The sequence below is a fragment of the Rhea pennata genome, chromosome 5 (genome assembly GCF_028389875.1).
Source record: "Rhea pennata isolate bPtePen1 chromosome 5, bPtePen1.pri, whole genome shotgun sequence".
NCBI classification, from domain to species: domain Eukaryota; kingdom Metazoa; phylum Chordata; class Aves; order Rheiformes; family Rheidae; genus Rhea; species Rhea pennata.
In genome coordinates, this window is record NC_084667.1 from 16,412,585 (window position 1) to 16,427,747 (window position 15,163).

At 38.5% G+C, this 15,163-nt stretch overlaps 1 protein-coding gene across 10 annotated transcripts in view; it reads right to left on the reverse strand.

Moving 5' to 3' along the window:
- The window catches only part of MGA (MAX dimerization protein MGA), a 65,522-nt gene that overhangs the window by 11,536 nt on the left and 38,823 nt on the right, over positions 1–15,163 (reverse strand). For 6 of the 10 annotated variants that reach the window (XM_062575876.1, XM_062575873.1, XM_062575871.1 and 3 more), the window contains 4 exons: positions 14,772–15,071; positions 11,528–13,245; positions 1,862–1,986; positions 405–456 (listed from right to left, as the gene is read on the reverse strand). In XM_062575876.1, the coding sequence (XP_062431860.1) occupies positions 405–456; positions 1,862–1,986; positions 11,528–13,245; positions 14,772–15,071 (2,195 nt within the window). The remainder of the gene's footprint in view (positions 1–404; positions 457–1,861; positions 1,987–11,527; positions 13,246–14,771; positions 15,072–15,163) is intronic. The other 4 variants (XM_062575878.1, XM_062575877.1, XM_062575872.1 and 1 more) reach the window with 3 other exon arrangements.

Below are 15,163 nucleotides of genomic sequence, written 5' to 3' on the forward strand. Positions count from 1 at the left end.
AACTATATTGTTTTCAGAAATCCTTTGCCCAGTGCTGCAGTCTGTATGATCCTACATACTGTTGACTTACAAATACAGAAACAATTCTCAGCCATTCATTATTTCACTTGTGCTGCCAGAATTACATACACCAAGAACAGAGAATCTAAAAAAATTTAGCAGTAAATAAAAGGCAGATATTCTTCCTATTCATAAAGTGGAATCAAAGCCACTGATGCCAGTGGCAGTCCTTTCTTTGATGAGATGTGGGCTCGGCCCCTTCCCCCAACATACACATTTGGTCTCTTGCATTTATTCTTAAATACATGAAAGGTATATAAATTGCATTAGTCTCGCCTGAGATGAAAGTTTATCTTTAAAATGGAGGTGCGATACCAAAAGGAAAGAGGAGAGCAAACATATACCTTCGTAGGTTTTTCTGATAATTTTTCATCCGAAGAATTACGAGCATGGTATCTGGAAGAAAGGCAAAAAGTTTTTCCCAACACTACTCATCTCATGCACACTATTCTCATTAACTATATCCCAACAGCCTAGAATGACTCATTATGTCCCTTGAAATTAATTTTTCCTTCCTAATGAAAGCAGGATACTGTTGAGCTTTCTCAAAAAAAGTGAACTCTATATTCAGTGCCATCATCCTAGAAAAAAATCAGCTGTTCTAAAAGCTGTAAAATTATCCCACAGTGCAGAAAACAAACTATTTCTCTATATGCCAAAGAGAGTAAGTTCTGTCAATGACTATGAGCTGCAGAGAGTATTTCTTTCCGATTTTAGTTAAGGTGTTTGGCTGTTTTTCTAAAAACATACATTAAATATGGATGGCAGAGCACTCCCTCCCCCACCAAGAACAACCAGCCAGGACCCCTCATATTTATTACTACCCTAATACAGAAAAACAGCTTCCTCATGTTATTTCTCATGTGCTTCAGGAAAACAAAAAAAGGAACACCACATACATTTGAAAGAATTATTTTACAAAACACAACACCTATTTTCTTCTTCTCATTGAAAGATTTTGGCAATTTATAGAGAACAGCAAAATCACTGTCTAAGGTTAAAAGTCAAGCTGTTATCTTTAAAGAAAAAAAAACTGAGAGAAATTTAATACCACCAAAAAGATTCTTCAAAGTTTCTACAAAAAAATTCTTCACAGAGGAAGAACTAAAGACCCAACTTTTCCCATTCTTTTGTTTGGTACAAACAACAGAAAAAACACCTATGACCATCTTTACATGCCTTAAGCAAACTATGTTTTTTACTTTGCATTCTGTCATTATAAATGCAAGGGCAGCAGCAACAACGACAACAACAAAAAAAAAAAACACTCGGGGGAGGGGGGGAAGAGGAAGAGGGCAAAGCCAAGCTACCCAATTGTGGCCGACTATAATGCAAATAAAAAAGACTTTTCAATGATCCCAAAATTAAAGCTTTCATTTACAGAATCAGGCATTAAGCCAGTGACTGCTCCTGCCTAAAAATAATAAATCTACAAGCAAGAATAAACAAAACAGAAGCTTGCAAAATCACGTTTAAAACCAAGGTGACTCCACTCATTTTCAGGATGCAGGAAGGAAGGCGATTCACTTAGAAGTGTTTTTATAAGACATACATTCTAGTGGACAAATTAATTAAACGGAGGGAAAAAATTAAAATAAAAATCAAAAAAGCTAAGACACCTTTAATCTATTGTTATTCTGACAATAGAGTCCTCACAGACCCTGGGATGTCCCAGTGCTCAGGAAGACCTGACAAGAGCCTTGCTTTATCTTACCATTATATTAATCTGTTTTTAATAGGCTCATTCAATGTCAGCTCATCATTAAAATATAAAACTGTAGCGCTCTCCAAGGATGCTTACTTCTGTTTGGAAGGTCGGATATTAGCAGCTGTGGCCTTCAGACGGGCAATGTTAATCTTCTCTGAAAGCTCCTCCACGGTCTCAATGTCCACCTGCTCGTCATCCTCACTGTATTCACACGCATCCTGGAACAGTTTTTGTTTCGTTTTTGAAAATGAGTATCTACGTAGCAACAGCGCTCAGGCCAAAACATTTTGTTTCACTTCAGACTCAAAGAGATTACATCATAACATTAAGAACCAACATCTCCAGCTACACTGGCTAATAAACAATCCTAAGCAAGATTGCCTCCAAGTAGCAACCTTCTACAAAATGGATTTTGGAAAGGGCAAAATCTCTGCCATTTAAGCTTTTACTGCAGATCAAATAAAACCTTCACAAGGCAGAGCTTTCCTGCTTACATTTTCCAATAAGCTCCAATTAAACTGCCCTTACAACCTACTACTTTTTGACTCTTGCTAACATTTTGACATAAGCTGAAGCAGTATCAACTTGGTAATAGTCTCTTATACCAAAGAAAGCAACAGTTACAGCATCATAGGACTGGCCTTCTTCAGGCCATGCAGAAGACTGTTTACATGATAAAAGAGTACAATTTTGGCTCTTTCAAAAAACCTGTGCTAAAATTATTTAAGATATTCTGAAAACCACTTATTTTTCTATGCCCTCTGATCAAGCAAACTTGCTAATCATCTGTGAAGACAGGGATGAAGAACCACTGCAGTACTGCCGTACTACTGCCGTAGTTTTCATTACCAACCTTGCATGCATTTACAGTATCAGATTCTGCTCTCCTCCCCCCAGCCCGAAACAAGCCTTATTTAAGTAATTTTTAGAAGGTTTTGATGTTATAATCACTGGTCTACTTACAGAATGCAGAACTCTTTCCCCTCCTGAAGCAGGAAAAAGCAATTATACCTTCATTCTGTACTCCATGTCACCCAGCTCCCTGAACTACCCAATCTCGCCCTCCTCCTATTCTTCTCTTCTGTCTTTCCTTCCTTCTCCTTTTTTCCTTTCTTTTTGGTGAGCTGCAAACTCCTTCTTCTCTGAACTGAATACTTACCTGAAATTGATGCAAACAGTTAATCACAAAAAATACTAAGTTCAGAACAGGAAGAAAAAGACAATAGGCAATTCTGTGTCAGTGGAAGGTTTCTAACAAAAGTTTTCATGGTACTCATTATTTTACGTTAACTGCATCTCACTAAAGATATCACACAGTAGTGTCGCTGTTTTAAGAAACTTGTTAAAAAGGTGAAACTGTTGCACTGACTCAGCTGGCCACAGATCAGGCCAGAAACTGCACTAATTAACAAAAACAATATGCAACAAGAGCAGCCTAAATTATCATACAAGCATTAGTAGCAAGTAGTTAATGATATGCATTTCCAATTACCAATCATGAAATTTGCACCTGTGAAATTTGCAGCTACACTAATTTAAAAGGGACTCAATCTATAACAAGCATGTAAATCTTAGTTAACAATTTCCTTTCTGACAGGGCAATAAGATGTCTCATAATGTAGTGTTTGCCGTAATATTTGGCTTTTTCACCCAATCTTTTCTTAAGCTAAGCCTTCCTGCCCCTGCCCCTCAATCCATAACTCACAACAGGGGTAGCTATAATTCAAGCAACAACATAACAACTTACTACCTTAGTTACTGAAATCATATTAAAGCGATTAAAACTGTGAATAATTCTGCCAAAGAATTATCAGCATTTTTTAAACTGTGCATAACACTATCTCCCATGGCTGTGTGACAGAGGCTTCAGAAAAGGCAGAAACTAGAAAGGGTATGAAAAAGTAATAAAGTCTGCCCTCCTTTACTAAAGGTGGCACTGGGGGGGGTGAGGAATATACATAAAATATATAATACACATATTTTGTGTCCGTATGTGGGCGCATTACTGCCTGTAGAATCATCCAGTCTTTGAAGAGGAACGAAGCTATATAACATTTGCTGTTATAATATCACTCAAATGTTCCCAAGTCACCTTCACCTTCCACTAACAATGTCATGAGGGACCCTGCAAAGTGTTGGTAGTACAGATTCTGTATAAAAAATTTTAAATCACGCACTTTTGGAGAAGCTGACAACTTTACCTGTATGATGAAGTATCACAAATTACTGCTGAAATAAAAAAGTGATACTCAGATTATCAGCTACAGCTGTTTTAGACCTGAGCAGGAAAAGCATCCTTGCTTCTACAAGTTGCTGTGCACACTCCCTAGTTATCTCCAGGCTGGCAAAAAGTCTTATCTTTTCGAACAGAAATAGAGAGGATCAAGGAGGGTGACCTTTGGTGGGAACTTACTAGCCTTAGAGAACAATCTCACTCTTTCTTTCAAAGATATTTTTCCATGTGCTGACTTTAAAGACACCATTCTTCTCTGCCCAGGAAAGCATCTTTGATCTCTGGTGGCTTCTGTATTTGGAAAGGAGATAAACAAGTTATTCTATTACTACTTACTATGGGGGTTCTTACATCTTTCTTTAGAGCAGCTTTGAGTCTGCATAATGCCCTAACAGTTTCTGAGTCGACCAGGAGCACTATGGAGGTACACCAAACTGTCTTTGGATTTTGGAAATAATATACCGGCACTGGCAGAAACCTTTGTGGCTGAAAGCTCGTAATTTGTTCCGTCTTGTAAATACGCTTCTACAAATTAGCACTGCAAGCAGGTAGAGCACAGAGAAAAAGAACAGCAAGAGAATGAAAGTCAGAAGACACCACATGCCTGGGATGTTGATGAGGTCCAATCAAGTATCGCTTGCAATTTAGATCCAGAAGAAATATAACATGGCTACTGAATTGATGATTAAATTAAAACTTCATTGCATTTCAGCTAAGTATTTCAACAACTTTCAAACACTGCCTATGAAGAGTATGCAACTTTGTTCCATGTCTGGAAGTCGCTCTATATGCCTACAGAAACTTTTATGATTTGCTACATAAAAAAACGACACTTAAAGACCACCACTTATGCACGGTCAGCAGCTTTTCCCAGCAACTCCTCCTCACGTTTGCTTTATTTGTTAGTTCTTGTTAGTATGTAGTTTCAATGAACAGAAGCAGCTTTTTGGAGGCTTTTTCTTTTTTTAAATCAAGTCATGTCATTCCTAGGAAGACAGACGCATCCGAGCTGTTTTTAAGTCATTCTGCAGTAAGCCAGAGCTAGATGTTCAGCTTCTACACTGAAAATTAGAGATTGACCCATTTGCATGGAGTCACAAAGGCAGGCAAACTAAAAATGCAACAGAAATTGTCCAGGTTCTCTGGAGCTCAACTGCTGCGCCAGGGCTCACACATCCTTTAAGAAAGGATGTACTATAGGACCCAGAGTACTGAAATTCCAAAAACTCCTCAGATGAGGAAAGGAAGAGAAGCTTGAATTTGAAATTAAGTTCTATTAAAAGGGAGGAAGGGAAGAAAAAGTAAAAGGAGTTGGGAAGATACAGAACTGTACTATCTCCACAGAAGCAGATCTTCACTGAACTTCACCAGGAGCATAGCTGCTTTGCAGCATCTTGTTAATTCTCTCCAGGGTGTGATGAGAGTAGGTAGAGCTCATCATCCCAAATCAGGGAAAAAAGATGGTTGAATAAAAATTATTCAAACAAAAACCCTATTCACATTACAGAACAACTAAATAGATTCTTATCATTATGCTGAAAATGTATTAAATGTGCCAGAGGTGTAAAGTTACAACAACTATCTGTTAAATTATGTATTTCATGACACAGAGAGCACTTCTCATTTCTTCTAGCTCTCCTGGGTCATCCATAAACTCTCCTGATTGCCATAAACCTTTCAAGGGTTTATGGCAACCAGAAGAGTTTATGAGTTTAAGAGAGTTTAAGCTATTTCCTGTAGCTTTTACATTTTATAGAGTATCATCATTGTGATTCCACATACAAGAGATGACTATAACATCTCTTGAGCAGGCCGAACAGCATTGTCTGAACTACCTTTAGGTATCATTACGCTCCAGGGAAAGGGGAGTACAAAAGCATTTAAAAGATGTTAGGATCCAGAGAGTGAGAAAAACAGAAAATGACTTCTACTAGAAATACTATCATGGTAACGATTTTGAGCCCCTGCCAGGTCAGACAAGGCCAACCCAACGTTTTGTAGTTATTCAGGTAGTGTTCTCATGGTAGAATTTTTAAAGTGATACCATATGAGAAATACAGATCCCAACCAGCAGTAAGATGTGGTACCTTTTTCATTAAAGACAAGGGGGTGTCAAAAAAAAGGTGTCAAAAAAACAATCTCCATTCTCCACCAAGAAATTCACATCTTTAAGTTTACAAGTTCTGCATATGAATGAATGTAAAGCAAAAGCACTACCCTTTTCCTTCTTGCCTTTAACATCTAAAGGAAAAATGTTTCAGGACAGGAGATCTTTCCTTTCTTTGTCTTTTCCTTTCTGGTACAAGGAAAAATATCACAACAATGAAGACCCTCAGAAGTCTACTTTTTATTAAGCTCTGATATAAGAATAGCTCTACCTATGTAAGTACTGACAACCCCTTCTAAGTCAAACCCTATTGATAGTCTAGCTTAACTTCAGGGGGTTCTATAGCTTAAAAAAGCTTGTTGAAATCCTATGTTTCTAACATCAGTCCTTTCACCAGTTCTGCAGTTATAAAACTTCTAAATGCTTTTGAGTTTGTAGGAATAAAATACCTTAAGGAATGAGGAACACGGACACAAATAGGAACAATCCCACACTACACGGGAAGTTTCACTGCAGCTGCAGAAATGTCAGCACTTCTTCCTTGCTGCACTTCCTTTCTGTTTCTAGTGCTCTCCTCTCATCTTTACCTGTCTGTTTCTGGCAGCCCACACCTCTATCACTGGTCCCTGAAGAATCAAGTCACCTTTTGGCAGAGCATCCTCAGTGACAGCGATCAAAAAGAAAAGGGGAGATGACAATGGATGACTTCAGAAATGAGACATCTGTTTCGGTAATCTCTGCATCTTGCTACTCTGTCTAGAAATCTCACATACGCTCTGTTACAAAAGCTCAGAAAATGGTAGGGATTAAGTTTAATGAAAAGTGTAAAACAGGTTTTGTGGACTATTTAACAGTTTTAACAATGTTATAATCATTCAAAATACTTTGCATCATTTTAATGTTTAGCTCAGAAAAAGAAGGGCTGAAAAACACAAAATTTTAACAGCATTTAAAGTAAAGTATCTTACCAGACAGAGAAGTTACATTTAGACTAGTAAATTAAATAGGGCCAGGAGACTGAAACTCTATCTATAGCATTAAATACTAAAACAATCCACGGCATGGTTTTGGCTTAAGCCAGCAAGCTCTCAAGTGAACGATTCGCAGCCAGTATGTGATTTACCCCATGCCAAACAGCTGTTCCCAACAGGCATTTTGTATGCAATCACCCTGCCTCGGACAATAAGTTAACATCACGGGCCAGATCACAGCAGTACAATTTGTTCAGATAGGCAAATGTGAGCAAAAATAGCCACAGAGGTTTGTTCGTACCTCCCAACCCAGGATGCTCAACCTTCCTAGGCTTCTGTTATTGATGCAGTTCAGGAAAGGAAACGCAAAATGGCAAAGATAACATTTGAAGGAGCTTCTCCTCTTCTTGAGCAGAGAAGGAACATACAGAGTTTCCTAAGTCAAGTATATAAAGTTAGTATAAGGTAGAAAGTTCATCTGAAGAGCAGCACCGTGATGCAAAATTAAGAACACGGAAGTTCACCACTGCATGGAGAACTACATGGAAATATACTAAAAAAGAAACAGTAACAGCTGCTACACAGGTAAGTAGCAATCATCCTGTCTCTCACTGGAGGTGGGTTTTTTTTTGTTTGTTTGTTTGGGGTTTTTTAAACAGTTATTCGCTGAGTAACAAGAACAAGTCCAGATTCCAAATAAGCAGAGAAAGAGTTGTTGTTAGTATATTCATTTAAATAAAAGTATTAGTGGACCTGCACACATACTTTGCTTCTGTATTTCCAGTAGCTGAATGAAACAGATAAACCTCCTGTACATGCCTGCTCAGCATAGACTGACTTCATCTAGTTTGACAAACAACGCTGGTATAGTCTGGCAGGCAAACACTATGCTGACACAAGAGTGCAAATGATTTAATAAAAGCATATTCTTGCTGTTGCTTGAGGCAGTCAGTATCTCAAGTCCTGTGATGAACTCGCATGATTCTGACTAAATCAAAGGTCTACTAAACAATACGTATTTTTAAGAGTTCTCTGCAAACTTCCAGAAGCATATTCGCAGAATAGTTAGGGCTAGACAGGACCTCTGGTGGTTTTGTCTTCCAAAACCATTTCCCTTTTTCCCCTCCCAAATGACTTATCTATGCAAAATAATATCACATTTAATACAACTTGGCAGGAGGACAGGACGGGTCAAGCTGCTAGAGAGGAGGAAAACAAAACAAAACAAAGAACCCCATCTACAACAGAGCTGTCCAGAGTATCCTTAAAAGCACAAACAAACTTTAAGAGGTTCCCTACAATGAGGAAAAAGGTCAATTCTTGGTAAGTAATCTCTTGTCAGAAGAGTACTTCCGATAGTGTTATTTTTTTCTGGATGGCCTGAAGGTCTCCAGTAAGACCCTTAAGTTGACCTCTACTTTGGGTAAGAACGTTTTAGCGTATCCTGCACCTTTCTCCCCAAAGGAGCACAAAAGAAGCCTGAAAACCATCTCTTATCTCACTGACCAGGCCTGAACTCGAAATGGTTTCTAGTCCTCTACGGCAGACTGCTACATTTTATACTGGATCTTCCCAAACACTAGAACTAGGGTAAACGCTGCCTAACAATTCATTGTTATGGAAAGCAAGAATTTCAGTCAGGGATCAACCTTCTTCAGTAAGCATCATTTTCTTCTTGATGGAGATGTTTGTCCAGCTCTGAAAACTGTGCCCTGGAATTCTTACCTAAACTTACTGATACACAGATCGTATTAGTCATCAAGCTTGACAATAACTCTTAGAGCTGAACAGCTCCCACTCTTTTGAGGCATTTCAGCCAGGGTCACCTTAAAAGTAATGCCACATCCACAAATCAAAAAGATGCACAGATAATGCTGATCACATTGTATTCCTACTACAGTGCGTATTTTCAGGCCACTAACGCCATCTTTTCAGTCCATATTTGCTAACAGTCTCAGACACAAGAGATGTATGCATGTTGATCCTATTCATACTCTGTACAGACTTCTATTACCCCGTAAACCACGTTTCCTTCATGAATTCTGACCACAGAACTGACTACTTTTTGGTGCCACTCACAATTCCTTAATTGTAAGGGTTACCATTACCGAAGCAAGAGGAAACCCTAAGGAACCTCACAAGGTTCCAAGGGAAGGAAAGAAAAGGAAAGCAAAGGAAAAAAAAAAGAAAGAAAAAAACACCCTGCTTCTCCCCAACTTAATCATCAGACAAACTCCTTATCTAAAGAATAAAGAAGTCCCCTCACAAGCAATCCTCCTGTATCCCAAGCTATTCCAAACATGCAAATCATTGGGTGCTTCATATTAAGATTACAGAGAAAAACACATAAAGCATATGCGATACAGAGGGGATTTGCCAGAGTCATAGTAACACGCTATGTTTCCAGCAGTTGGTCTCTCAGGGATATGACATGAAAACAGCAAAGAGAGACACCAGCACTTCCCCGTTTCTTCTTTTCCTATGCAATGGATCCTAATAGCAATGGGTCTCCCTCCTTAGGAACCAAAGAACAACCATAACCAACAGACCTGCAGAGCGCAGCAATCAGGAAATGTTCTCCTCTTTCTGTGGACCTTCCGAGATCTTCAGCTGGGAAGAATTCCCTTATCTACAATCCTCCCAAATTTTAGGGCCCTCTGGCTCCTTCTATTCTTCGTTACAAAAGATACGTTCCACTCACTGAAAAGCTCCTTACTTTTAAAGTAATCTCCCAAGAAAAAGGACTGGGGATCTAAATATTTAGATCTAAAAAAAGATGAGCTTGACTGCACACTATGAGATCTGTTGTCCTCAGCTTTTCTGCTCTAGAAACCAAAGCTATCTTAGTCACGTCTGTGTGAGCTACAGTCAAGACACACCTTAGTTGCATGGTTTACTTATATGGCTTACCATTCCATTCTAAAAGCAAAAAAAGAAAACAAAAACATTTAAAGGTACATTTTATGAAGCAGTTTCTAAAACCTATGAAGTAAGTTCCTTCCAAAACGAACATTTCCTATAATCTCTGATTATTATTTTTTAGATTCATCATCCTTGTCCAGTACAACAAAAACAATCTTTAATGTCTACCCTGATAACAAAACTACTCTGTCACCCAAACATTACGATTGCAATGGCTTACCAAAAAATCCCTAAGACTTCCTTGTCTGAAAAGTTTAGCAGGTGTCTGGTACATACTAAACATGCTTCTCATACCAGATGATAACCCTGCTGAAAGTTATGGAAGCACACAGAATTGTTACAAAGCAAGCACCATCCTTCTCAAACAAGACAACAGTGCAGTTTTCAACCCCAAACCTTGTAAAAACGTCAAAAACTAGAGCTGCTTTCAATACCCTCAACCTCATGCAGCCAGGCTGCTATCATTTTGTCTTGAGAGTTGTGAGCTGTAGTATTAAATGATCAGTCAACTTTTCTGGAAGTTAAATACAACATAATCTCTAAAAGCAACGGTTGTTGGCTTTTAATTTAATAACTCTGCATATGGTTTAGAAGAGAAAGAAGTCAAATTTGGTTTTCAACTAGGAAAGGATTACATTAATACAAAAGAGCTAAAAAAAAATTATTTACTTTCAAAATCCTGTACACACTAGCATAATTACTTCAAATTTGATTTAATTTGCTCTTAAATTCTTCTCCAGTTTAACTTTTCTCTTTCCATGTTTATTACATCCCAAGAAAAGGCTGTCTTACTTTGGCATTCATTTGGATCACTTCCAAAACTGAACCTTCATGTATTTCACAAAGCAATATACTGTTTCTTAATCACATACTGACATTATCAAATATAGTAAGTAGATAAATGTGGAATTGTTTTGTTTTAGGTCTGGGATGGAATTTGATGGAAATTCTACGAATCTACAGACACCTTTTCCATGTTAACTACATTGTTATGCTTATTCTGCGACTTCTGCATCAATTTTATTTTCTGTTGAATATAGAATGACAGTTCTGACACTGAAATTTGTAGCTAAATTTCAAGAGAATTTAAGGACAAATTCAAAGATTCCTTCCAGAAAAAAATGCTAATTACTCAGGGCCACAAATTTAGGTAGAAGGAAACAGCTTAGAATAGCAGAAATACTAGACTGGTTATGTTTTAGGATCCTATGTCATATTATGAGGAACCATGTTGCTTGCAATACAGGAGGAAGACAACATGCAACAGTTCTATTACAGTTTTCGCAATGTCACTCAGTTCTTACCTGAGAAACACATGATGTCTGGAAAGCCATATAATGCTAACTATAAAAAGCTATTTAACTAACAAATGAAAAATATTTCCACTTGAACTCATATCTAGATTTTCTAAAGAAACTAAATTCTAGGACGTAAACATCATACAGAATCTTCCAAATCCATGGTTCTGACATGTTTGTTGCTCAATTAAAAGAAAAGAATCCTTTCATAAATAGTTAAATGCTTACCACTTTTTCAACATCTACTTCCTCTTCACTTGGGAAGTCAGAAGCACCATCCAACATCTCATCAGCAGAATCATCAGTTTTTTCATCCTCCTCATCGTCGTCGTCATCTTCCTCCTCCTCCTCTTCCATATCATCAACAGTAATATCAATAGTGGGCATATAACCCTTTTTGTGATGCTTAGGCTCTTGTGCCCTCTGTTCTGGCATCAGGAAGTCACCTTTATCAGATATATCAGCTTTGTTACCTGTATCACTTTTATTTTCTAGGGCAGGTGCAATGCTAGATATTTTGCTCCAAGAACTGTTGGCATGTATTACAATATCTTTAACTGCTTTCATCTCCTCCTGACAATCAACAGCACCTCGTTCTTGGGAAGAGGTGTTACTGGTTTCCTGTGTGGCTACATTTGTTTTTCCTTCCTCAGTATGTTCTGTCTGCTTTCCTACTGAAGCATTATCCTGCTCCTTCACAGAACAGGTATCAGACTTCCTTCCTTTTTTGTCTCTTGTACTTTCTGCTTCTGTGGAGTCTTTGTACTGCTTCCTTTCCATTTCGGGCTGCAGAGAAGTATCATCCTGATGATCTTTTTTGTTCTGAGGTGGTTTAGTCCCTCTCTGGTCCTTCTCCTTGTTCTCTAGGTGTGCATCTTGCTCTTTTTGACCCTGTGGCTGCCCAAAGTTTGCCTTGTTGCCATCTCTGATAGGTGTCTGCACATCTCTCTCTCTCCCTTTTCCTCGTTTCTCTGCATGTTCAGCACGTATTTGTTCCTTTCCACGGTTCTTCAGCTGTGCAGTTTCCTGACTCTCAAGACTCTGTAGATGTACAGTATCTACAGGAGCAACTAAAGGTAGACCTGATGATCCACAAATGGTTTCAGAGTTAGTTGAAACAGCCTCTACTAGAGCTTCAGAAAGGACAGAATCTTCTTTCTCCTCAATGATCGCATCGTTTTGCTCATCATTTGGCTTCTCGCTGATGTACGAATGATCTGATGATACAACATCTGCAGAAACATCATGCTGAAGAGAGGAAACATCATCTGAATAACCCTCCAGCACTCCAGAATCCTTCTCCATTGTCTCCAGTGAAATGGAATTTCTGTCAGGTGTGACTGTGCCAGATGCTGACTCTTTAACATTATTTGACTGATTTACTAACACTTCATTTTCTTCTGGTTTGCTATCTGACACTGTGACCTCTGACTCCACAACTTCAACCTCCTCTGAGTGTGAAGCCTTCCCATTCTCTTTCTGCTGAGTAGCACCTGAGTCATCTTTCTGGAATACATTCTTGGAATCTTTTTTCATCTGGAGAGATGCAAAATGGTGAAGAATGGAGTTTGGCACTGTCTTCTGCCCCGGGAGCTGAAGTAAAGCAAAACTACCAGACTGTAAAGGTATGAGACTAGCAGTAGTAGTTGGCTGACCACCTGAGCTGCAGGTTATTTTAGACTCAGAGCTTGTTTGATTTGCCATGCTGCTAACAGCAGGAGGAGAGATCCTCAGAGTCAGAGTGCCTGCCTGTGAGACAAAACTTGGTACTGAAGGAAGAACAGAAGATGCTTGAGTGGCCAGATTAGCTGTAGAGGATAACTTTGGTCCTGCAGTTTGTGTGGCTGAATTTGTGGCAGAAGAGGTGGAAGACACAGAGGAAGTGGGAGATACAGGTGATTCGTGAGACTTGGAAGGGGCAGGCAACCGAATTCCTACAACAGATCCTGTGAGGAAAATAAAATACCCATTAATACTTTCTCAAATCTATCCTTCCTTTTAATTTTAGTATTTGATGCTGTACTAGAAGTAGCCACAGTTCTCAAGGATCACAATATAACCATGCATTTGACTAGGGATTCTCAGCAAAAGACCTCGTACTGCACAAAGAAAGGTTTACCACGTAATTTTTACATGAAACGCCTGATGAAACACACAGGCTGGCTACTAGAAGTGACAGATTTAATGGCAAGTTTCACTACTACAAATTTTAATCAAACAGGCATTGCACTTAGTTGATGTTTCCCTCATTTTACTTTTCACTTTTTCCCATTTATTGGAAAAAGTGGAAAGTGGATTTTCTCAAGCAAAGCAATATAAAAATATGTTTAATTAAAAAACTTTTTTAGAAAAATTAATTCTCAGAGAATAACTACCGCAAGATTATATGATTTCATCATTATCTTTTCACCTTAATGAGATCTTCCTCACCTTCATCAGACCCCTGCTAAGAACTCCATTAAAACAAAGAAGAAAAATACAACCACTGGCAGTTAGTTTCTCCTGCAACAGCAAAACCCCAAAACTAGAAAGAAACTTTAATGCACTTTTTGATTGATTTGCTGCATCTCATGCTCACACCTCAGCTAAGGCACAGGAGTATTTTTCTGCAAGTGATCTGACCCATTAGTCTTCTCCCCATGCAGCTTTGTCAGCTACTGTTCTTACTCTGACCTCTCAATTTTCAATCCCATTCTGCCTTCGTCTTTTCAAGATGCCTCTATATAAGGAGTGGAACGGAAGAAAAATTCTGATGGAAAGTAAAACTGTATTTAAAGTATGTTTTATTTATAAATGTTTTATTTATAATTATGTACAACAGTACTCTCAACAAGCATCCTACTTATATTCTGTCAGAAGCCTACAAATTCCATCTCTTCCTCCATTTAACAGCAAAGGAACTTCTCTGCTTCTGCCCTCACTATGTAATAGAGAAACATTTCAGAAATAAAATACATTTTTCTCACACTGCAAGGAGGAAAAAAAGCCAGCAATTTTATACTGTAGTGTAGCATCTGATCTGAACATCTAGCATAAGAGAACTAACAAACCTGTGAAACGTAACAAGAATAAGCCAATACATTCAGCAAGGCACAGGTAACAGCTCTTTCCTTTTAAAAGAATATCCAATAAGAGTTATACTTAAATGCTCAGATCTACATAACTTCCTTTAAGCGATGACAAGACAGAGCATGAAGTTCCTTTGTCACACACAGGCCTTCTTACTCGCAGTACAAAACACCCTAATTTTGGCAACTTAGCTATTAGTTATACTTTCTGCATTTTAAACACATAGTGTTTAAGTTGCATTACATGTGAATAATTACACTTCATGTTCTCTAAAACTCATAGAGAACCTAATTACACTCCATTCAATCACTTTCAGGAAGTAAAATGAGCACAGAGACATCTACCGCATGGTTTGTTTCTGAGTAACACGCTGCACAGTCAAGACAAACTTTGAACTTTGTACCTGGATTGCGGAACGTTACTGGCTGCGCATTAGCCTGGGCACCAGCAGCTCGAAATTGGTGCAGTGGGACAAGCTGAATGATCTGTCCATTAGGGTGTCTGAACAGGTTCACACCACCAGGGCTCCTGAGAGGCTGAAGGACCATCCTCTGTCTCTGAGGAAGCTGCATGTTGTTTAATGGTCGCAAAGTGGGAGATGTTTGATGCACTGGAATCAACAACAATCGAGGTCCTACGCGTTTTTCTGCTCCAGGAGACATCTTCTGGGGAGTCTTACTTGTAGCTTGTGGAATAGTATCCTCTGAAAAATTTTAAAAGTTATGTAAGATCAGTTTAAGAAACACCCTACAGGTTAGACAGTATCTATAATAAGAACAAATGTAAGTATTTTGG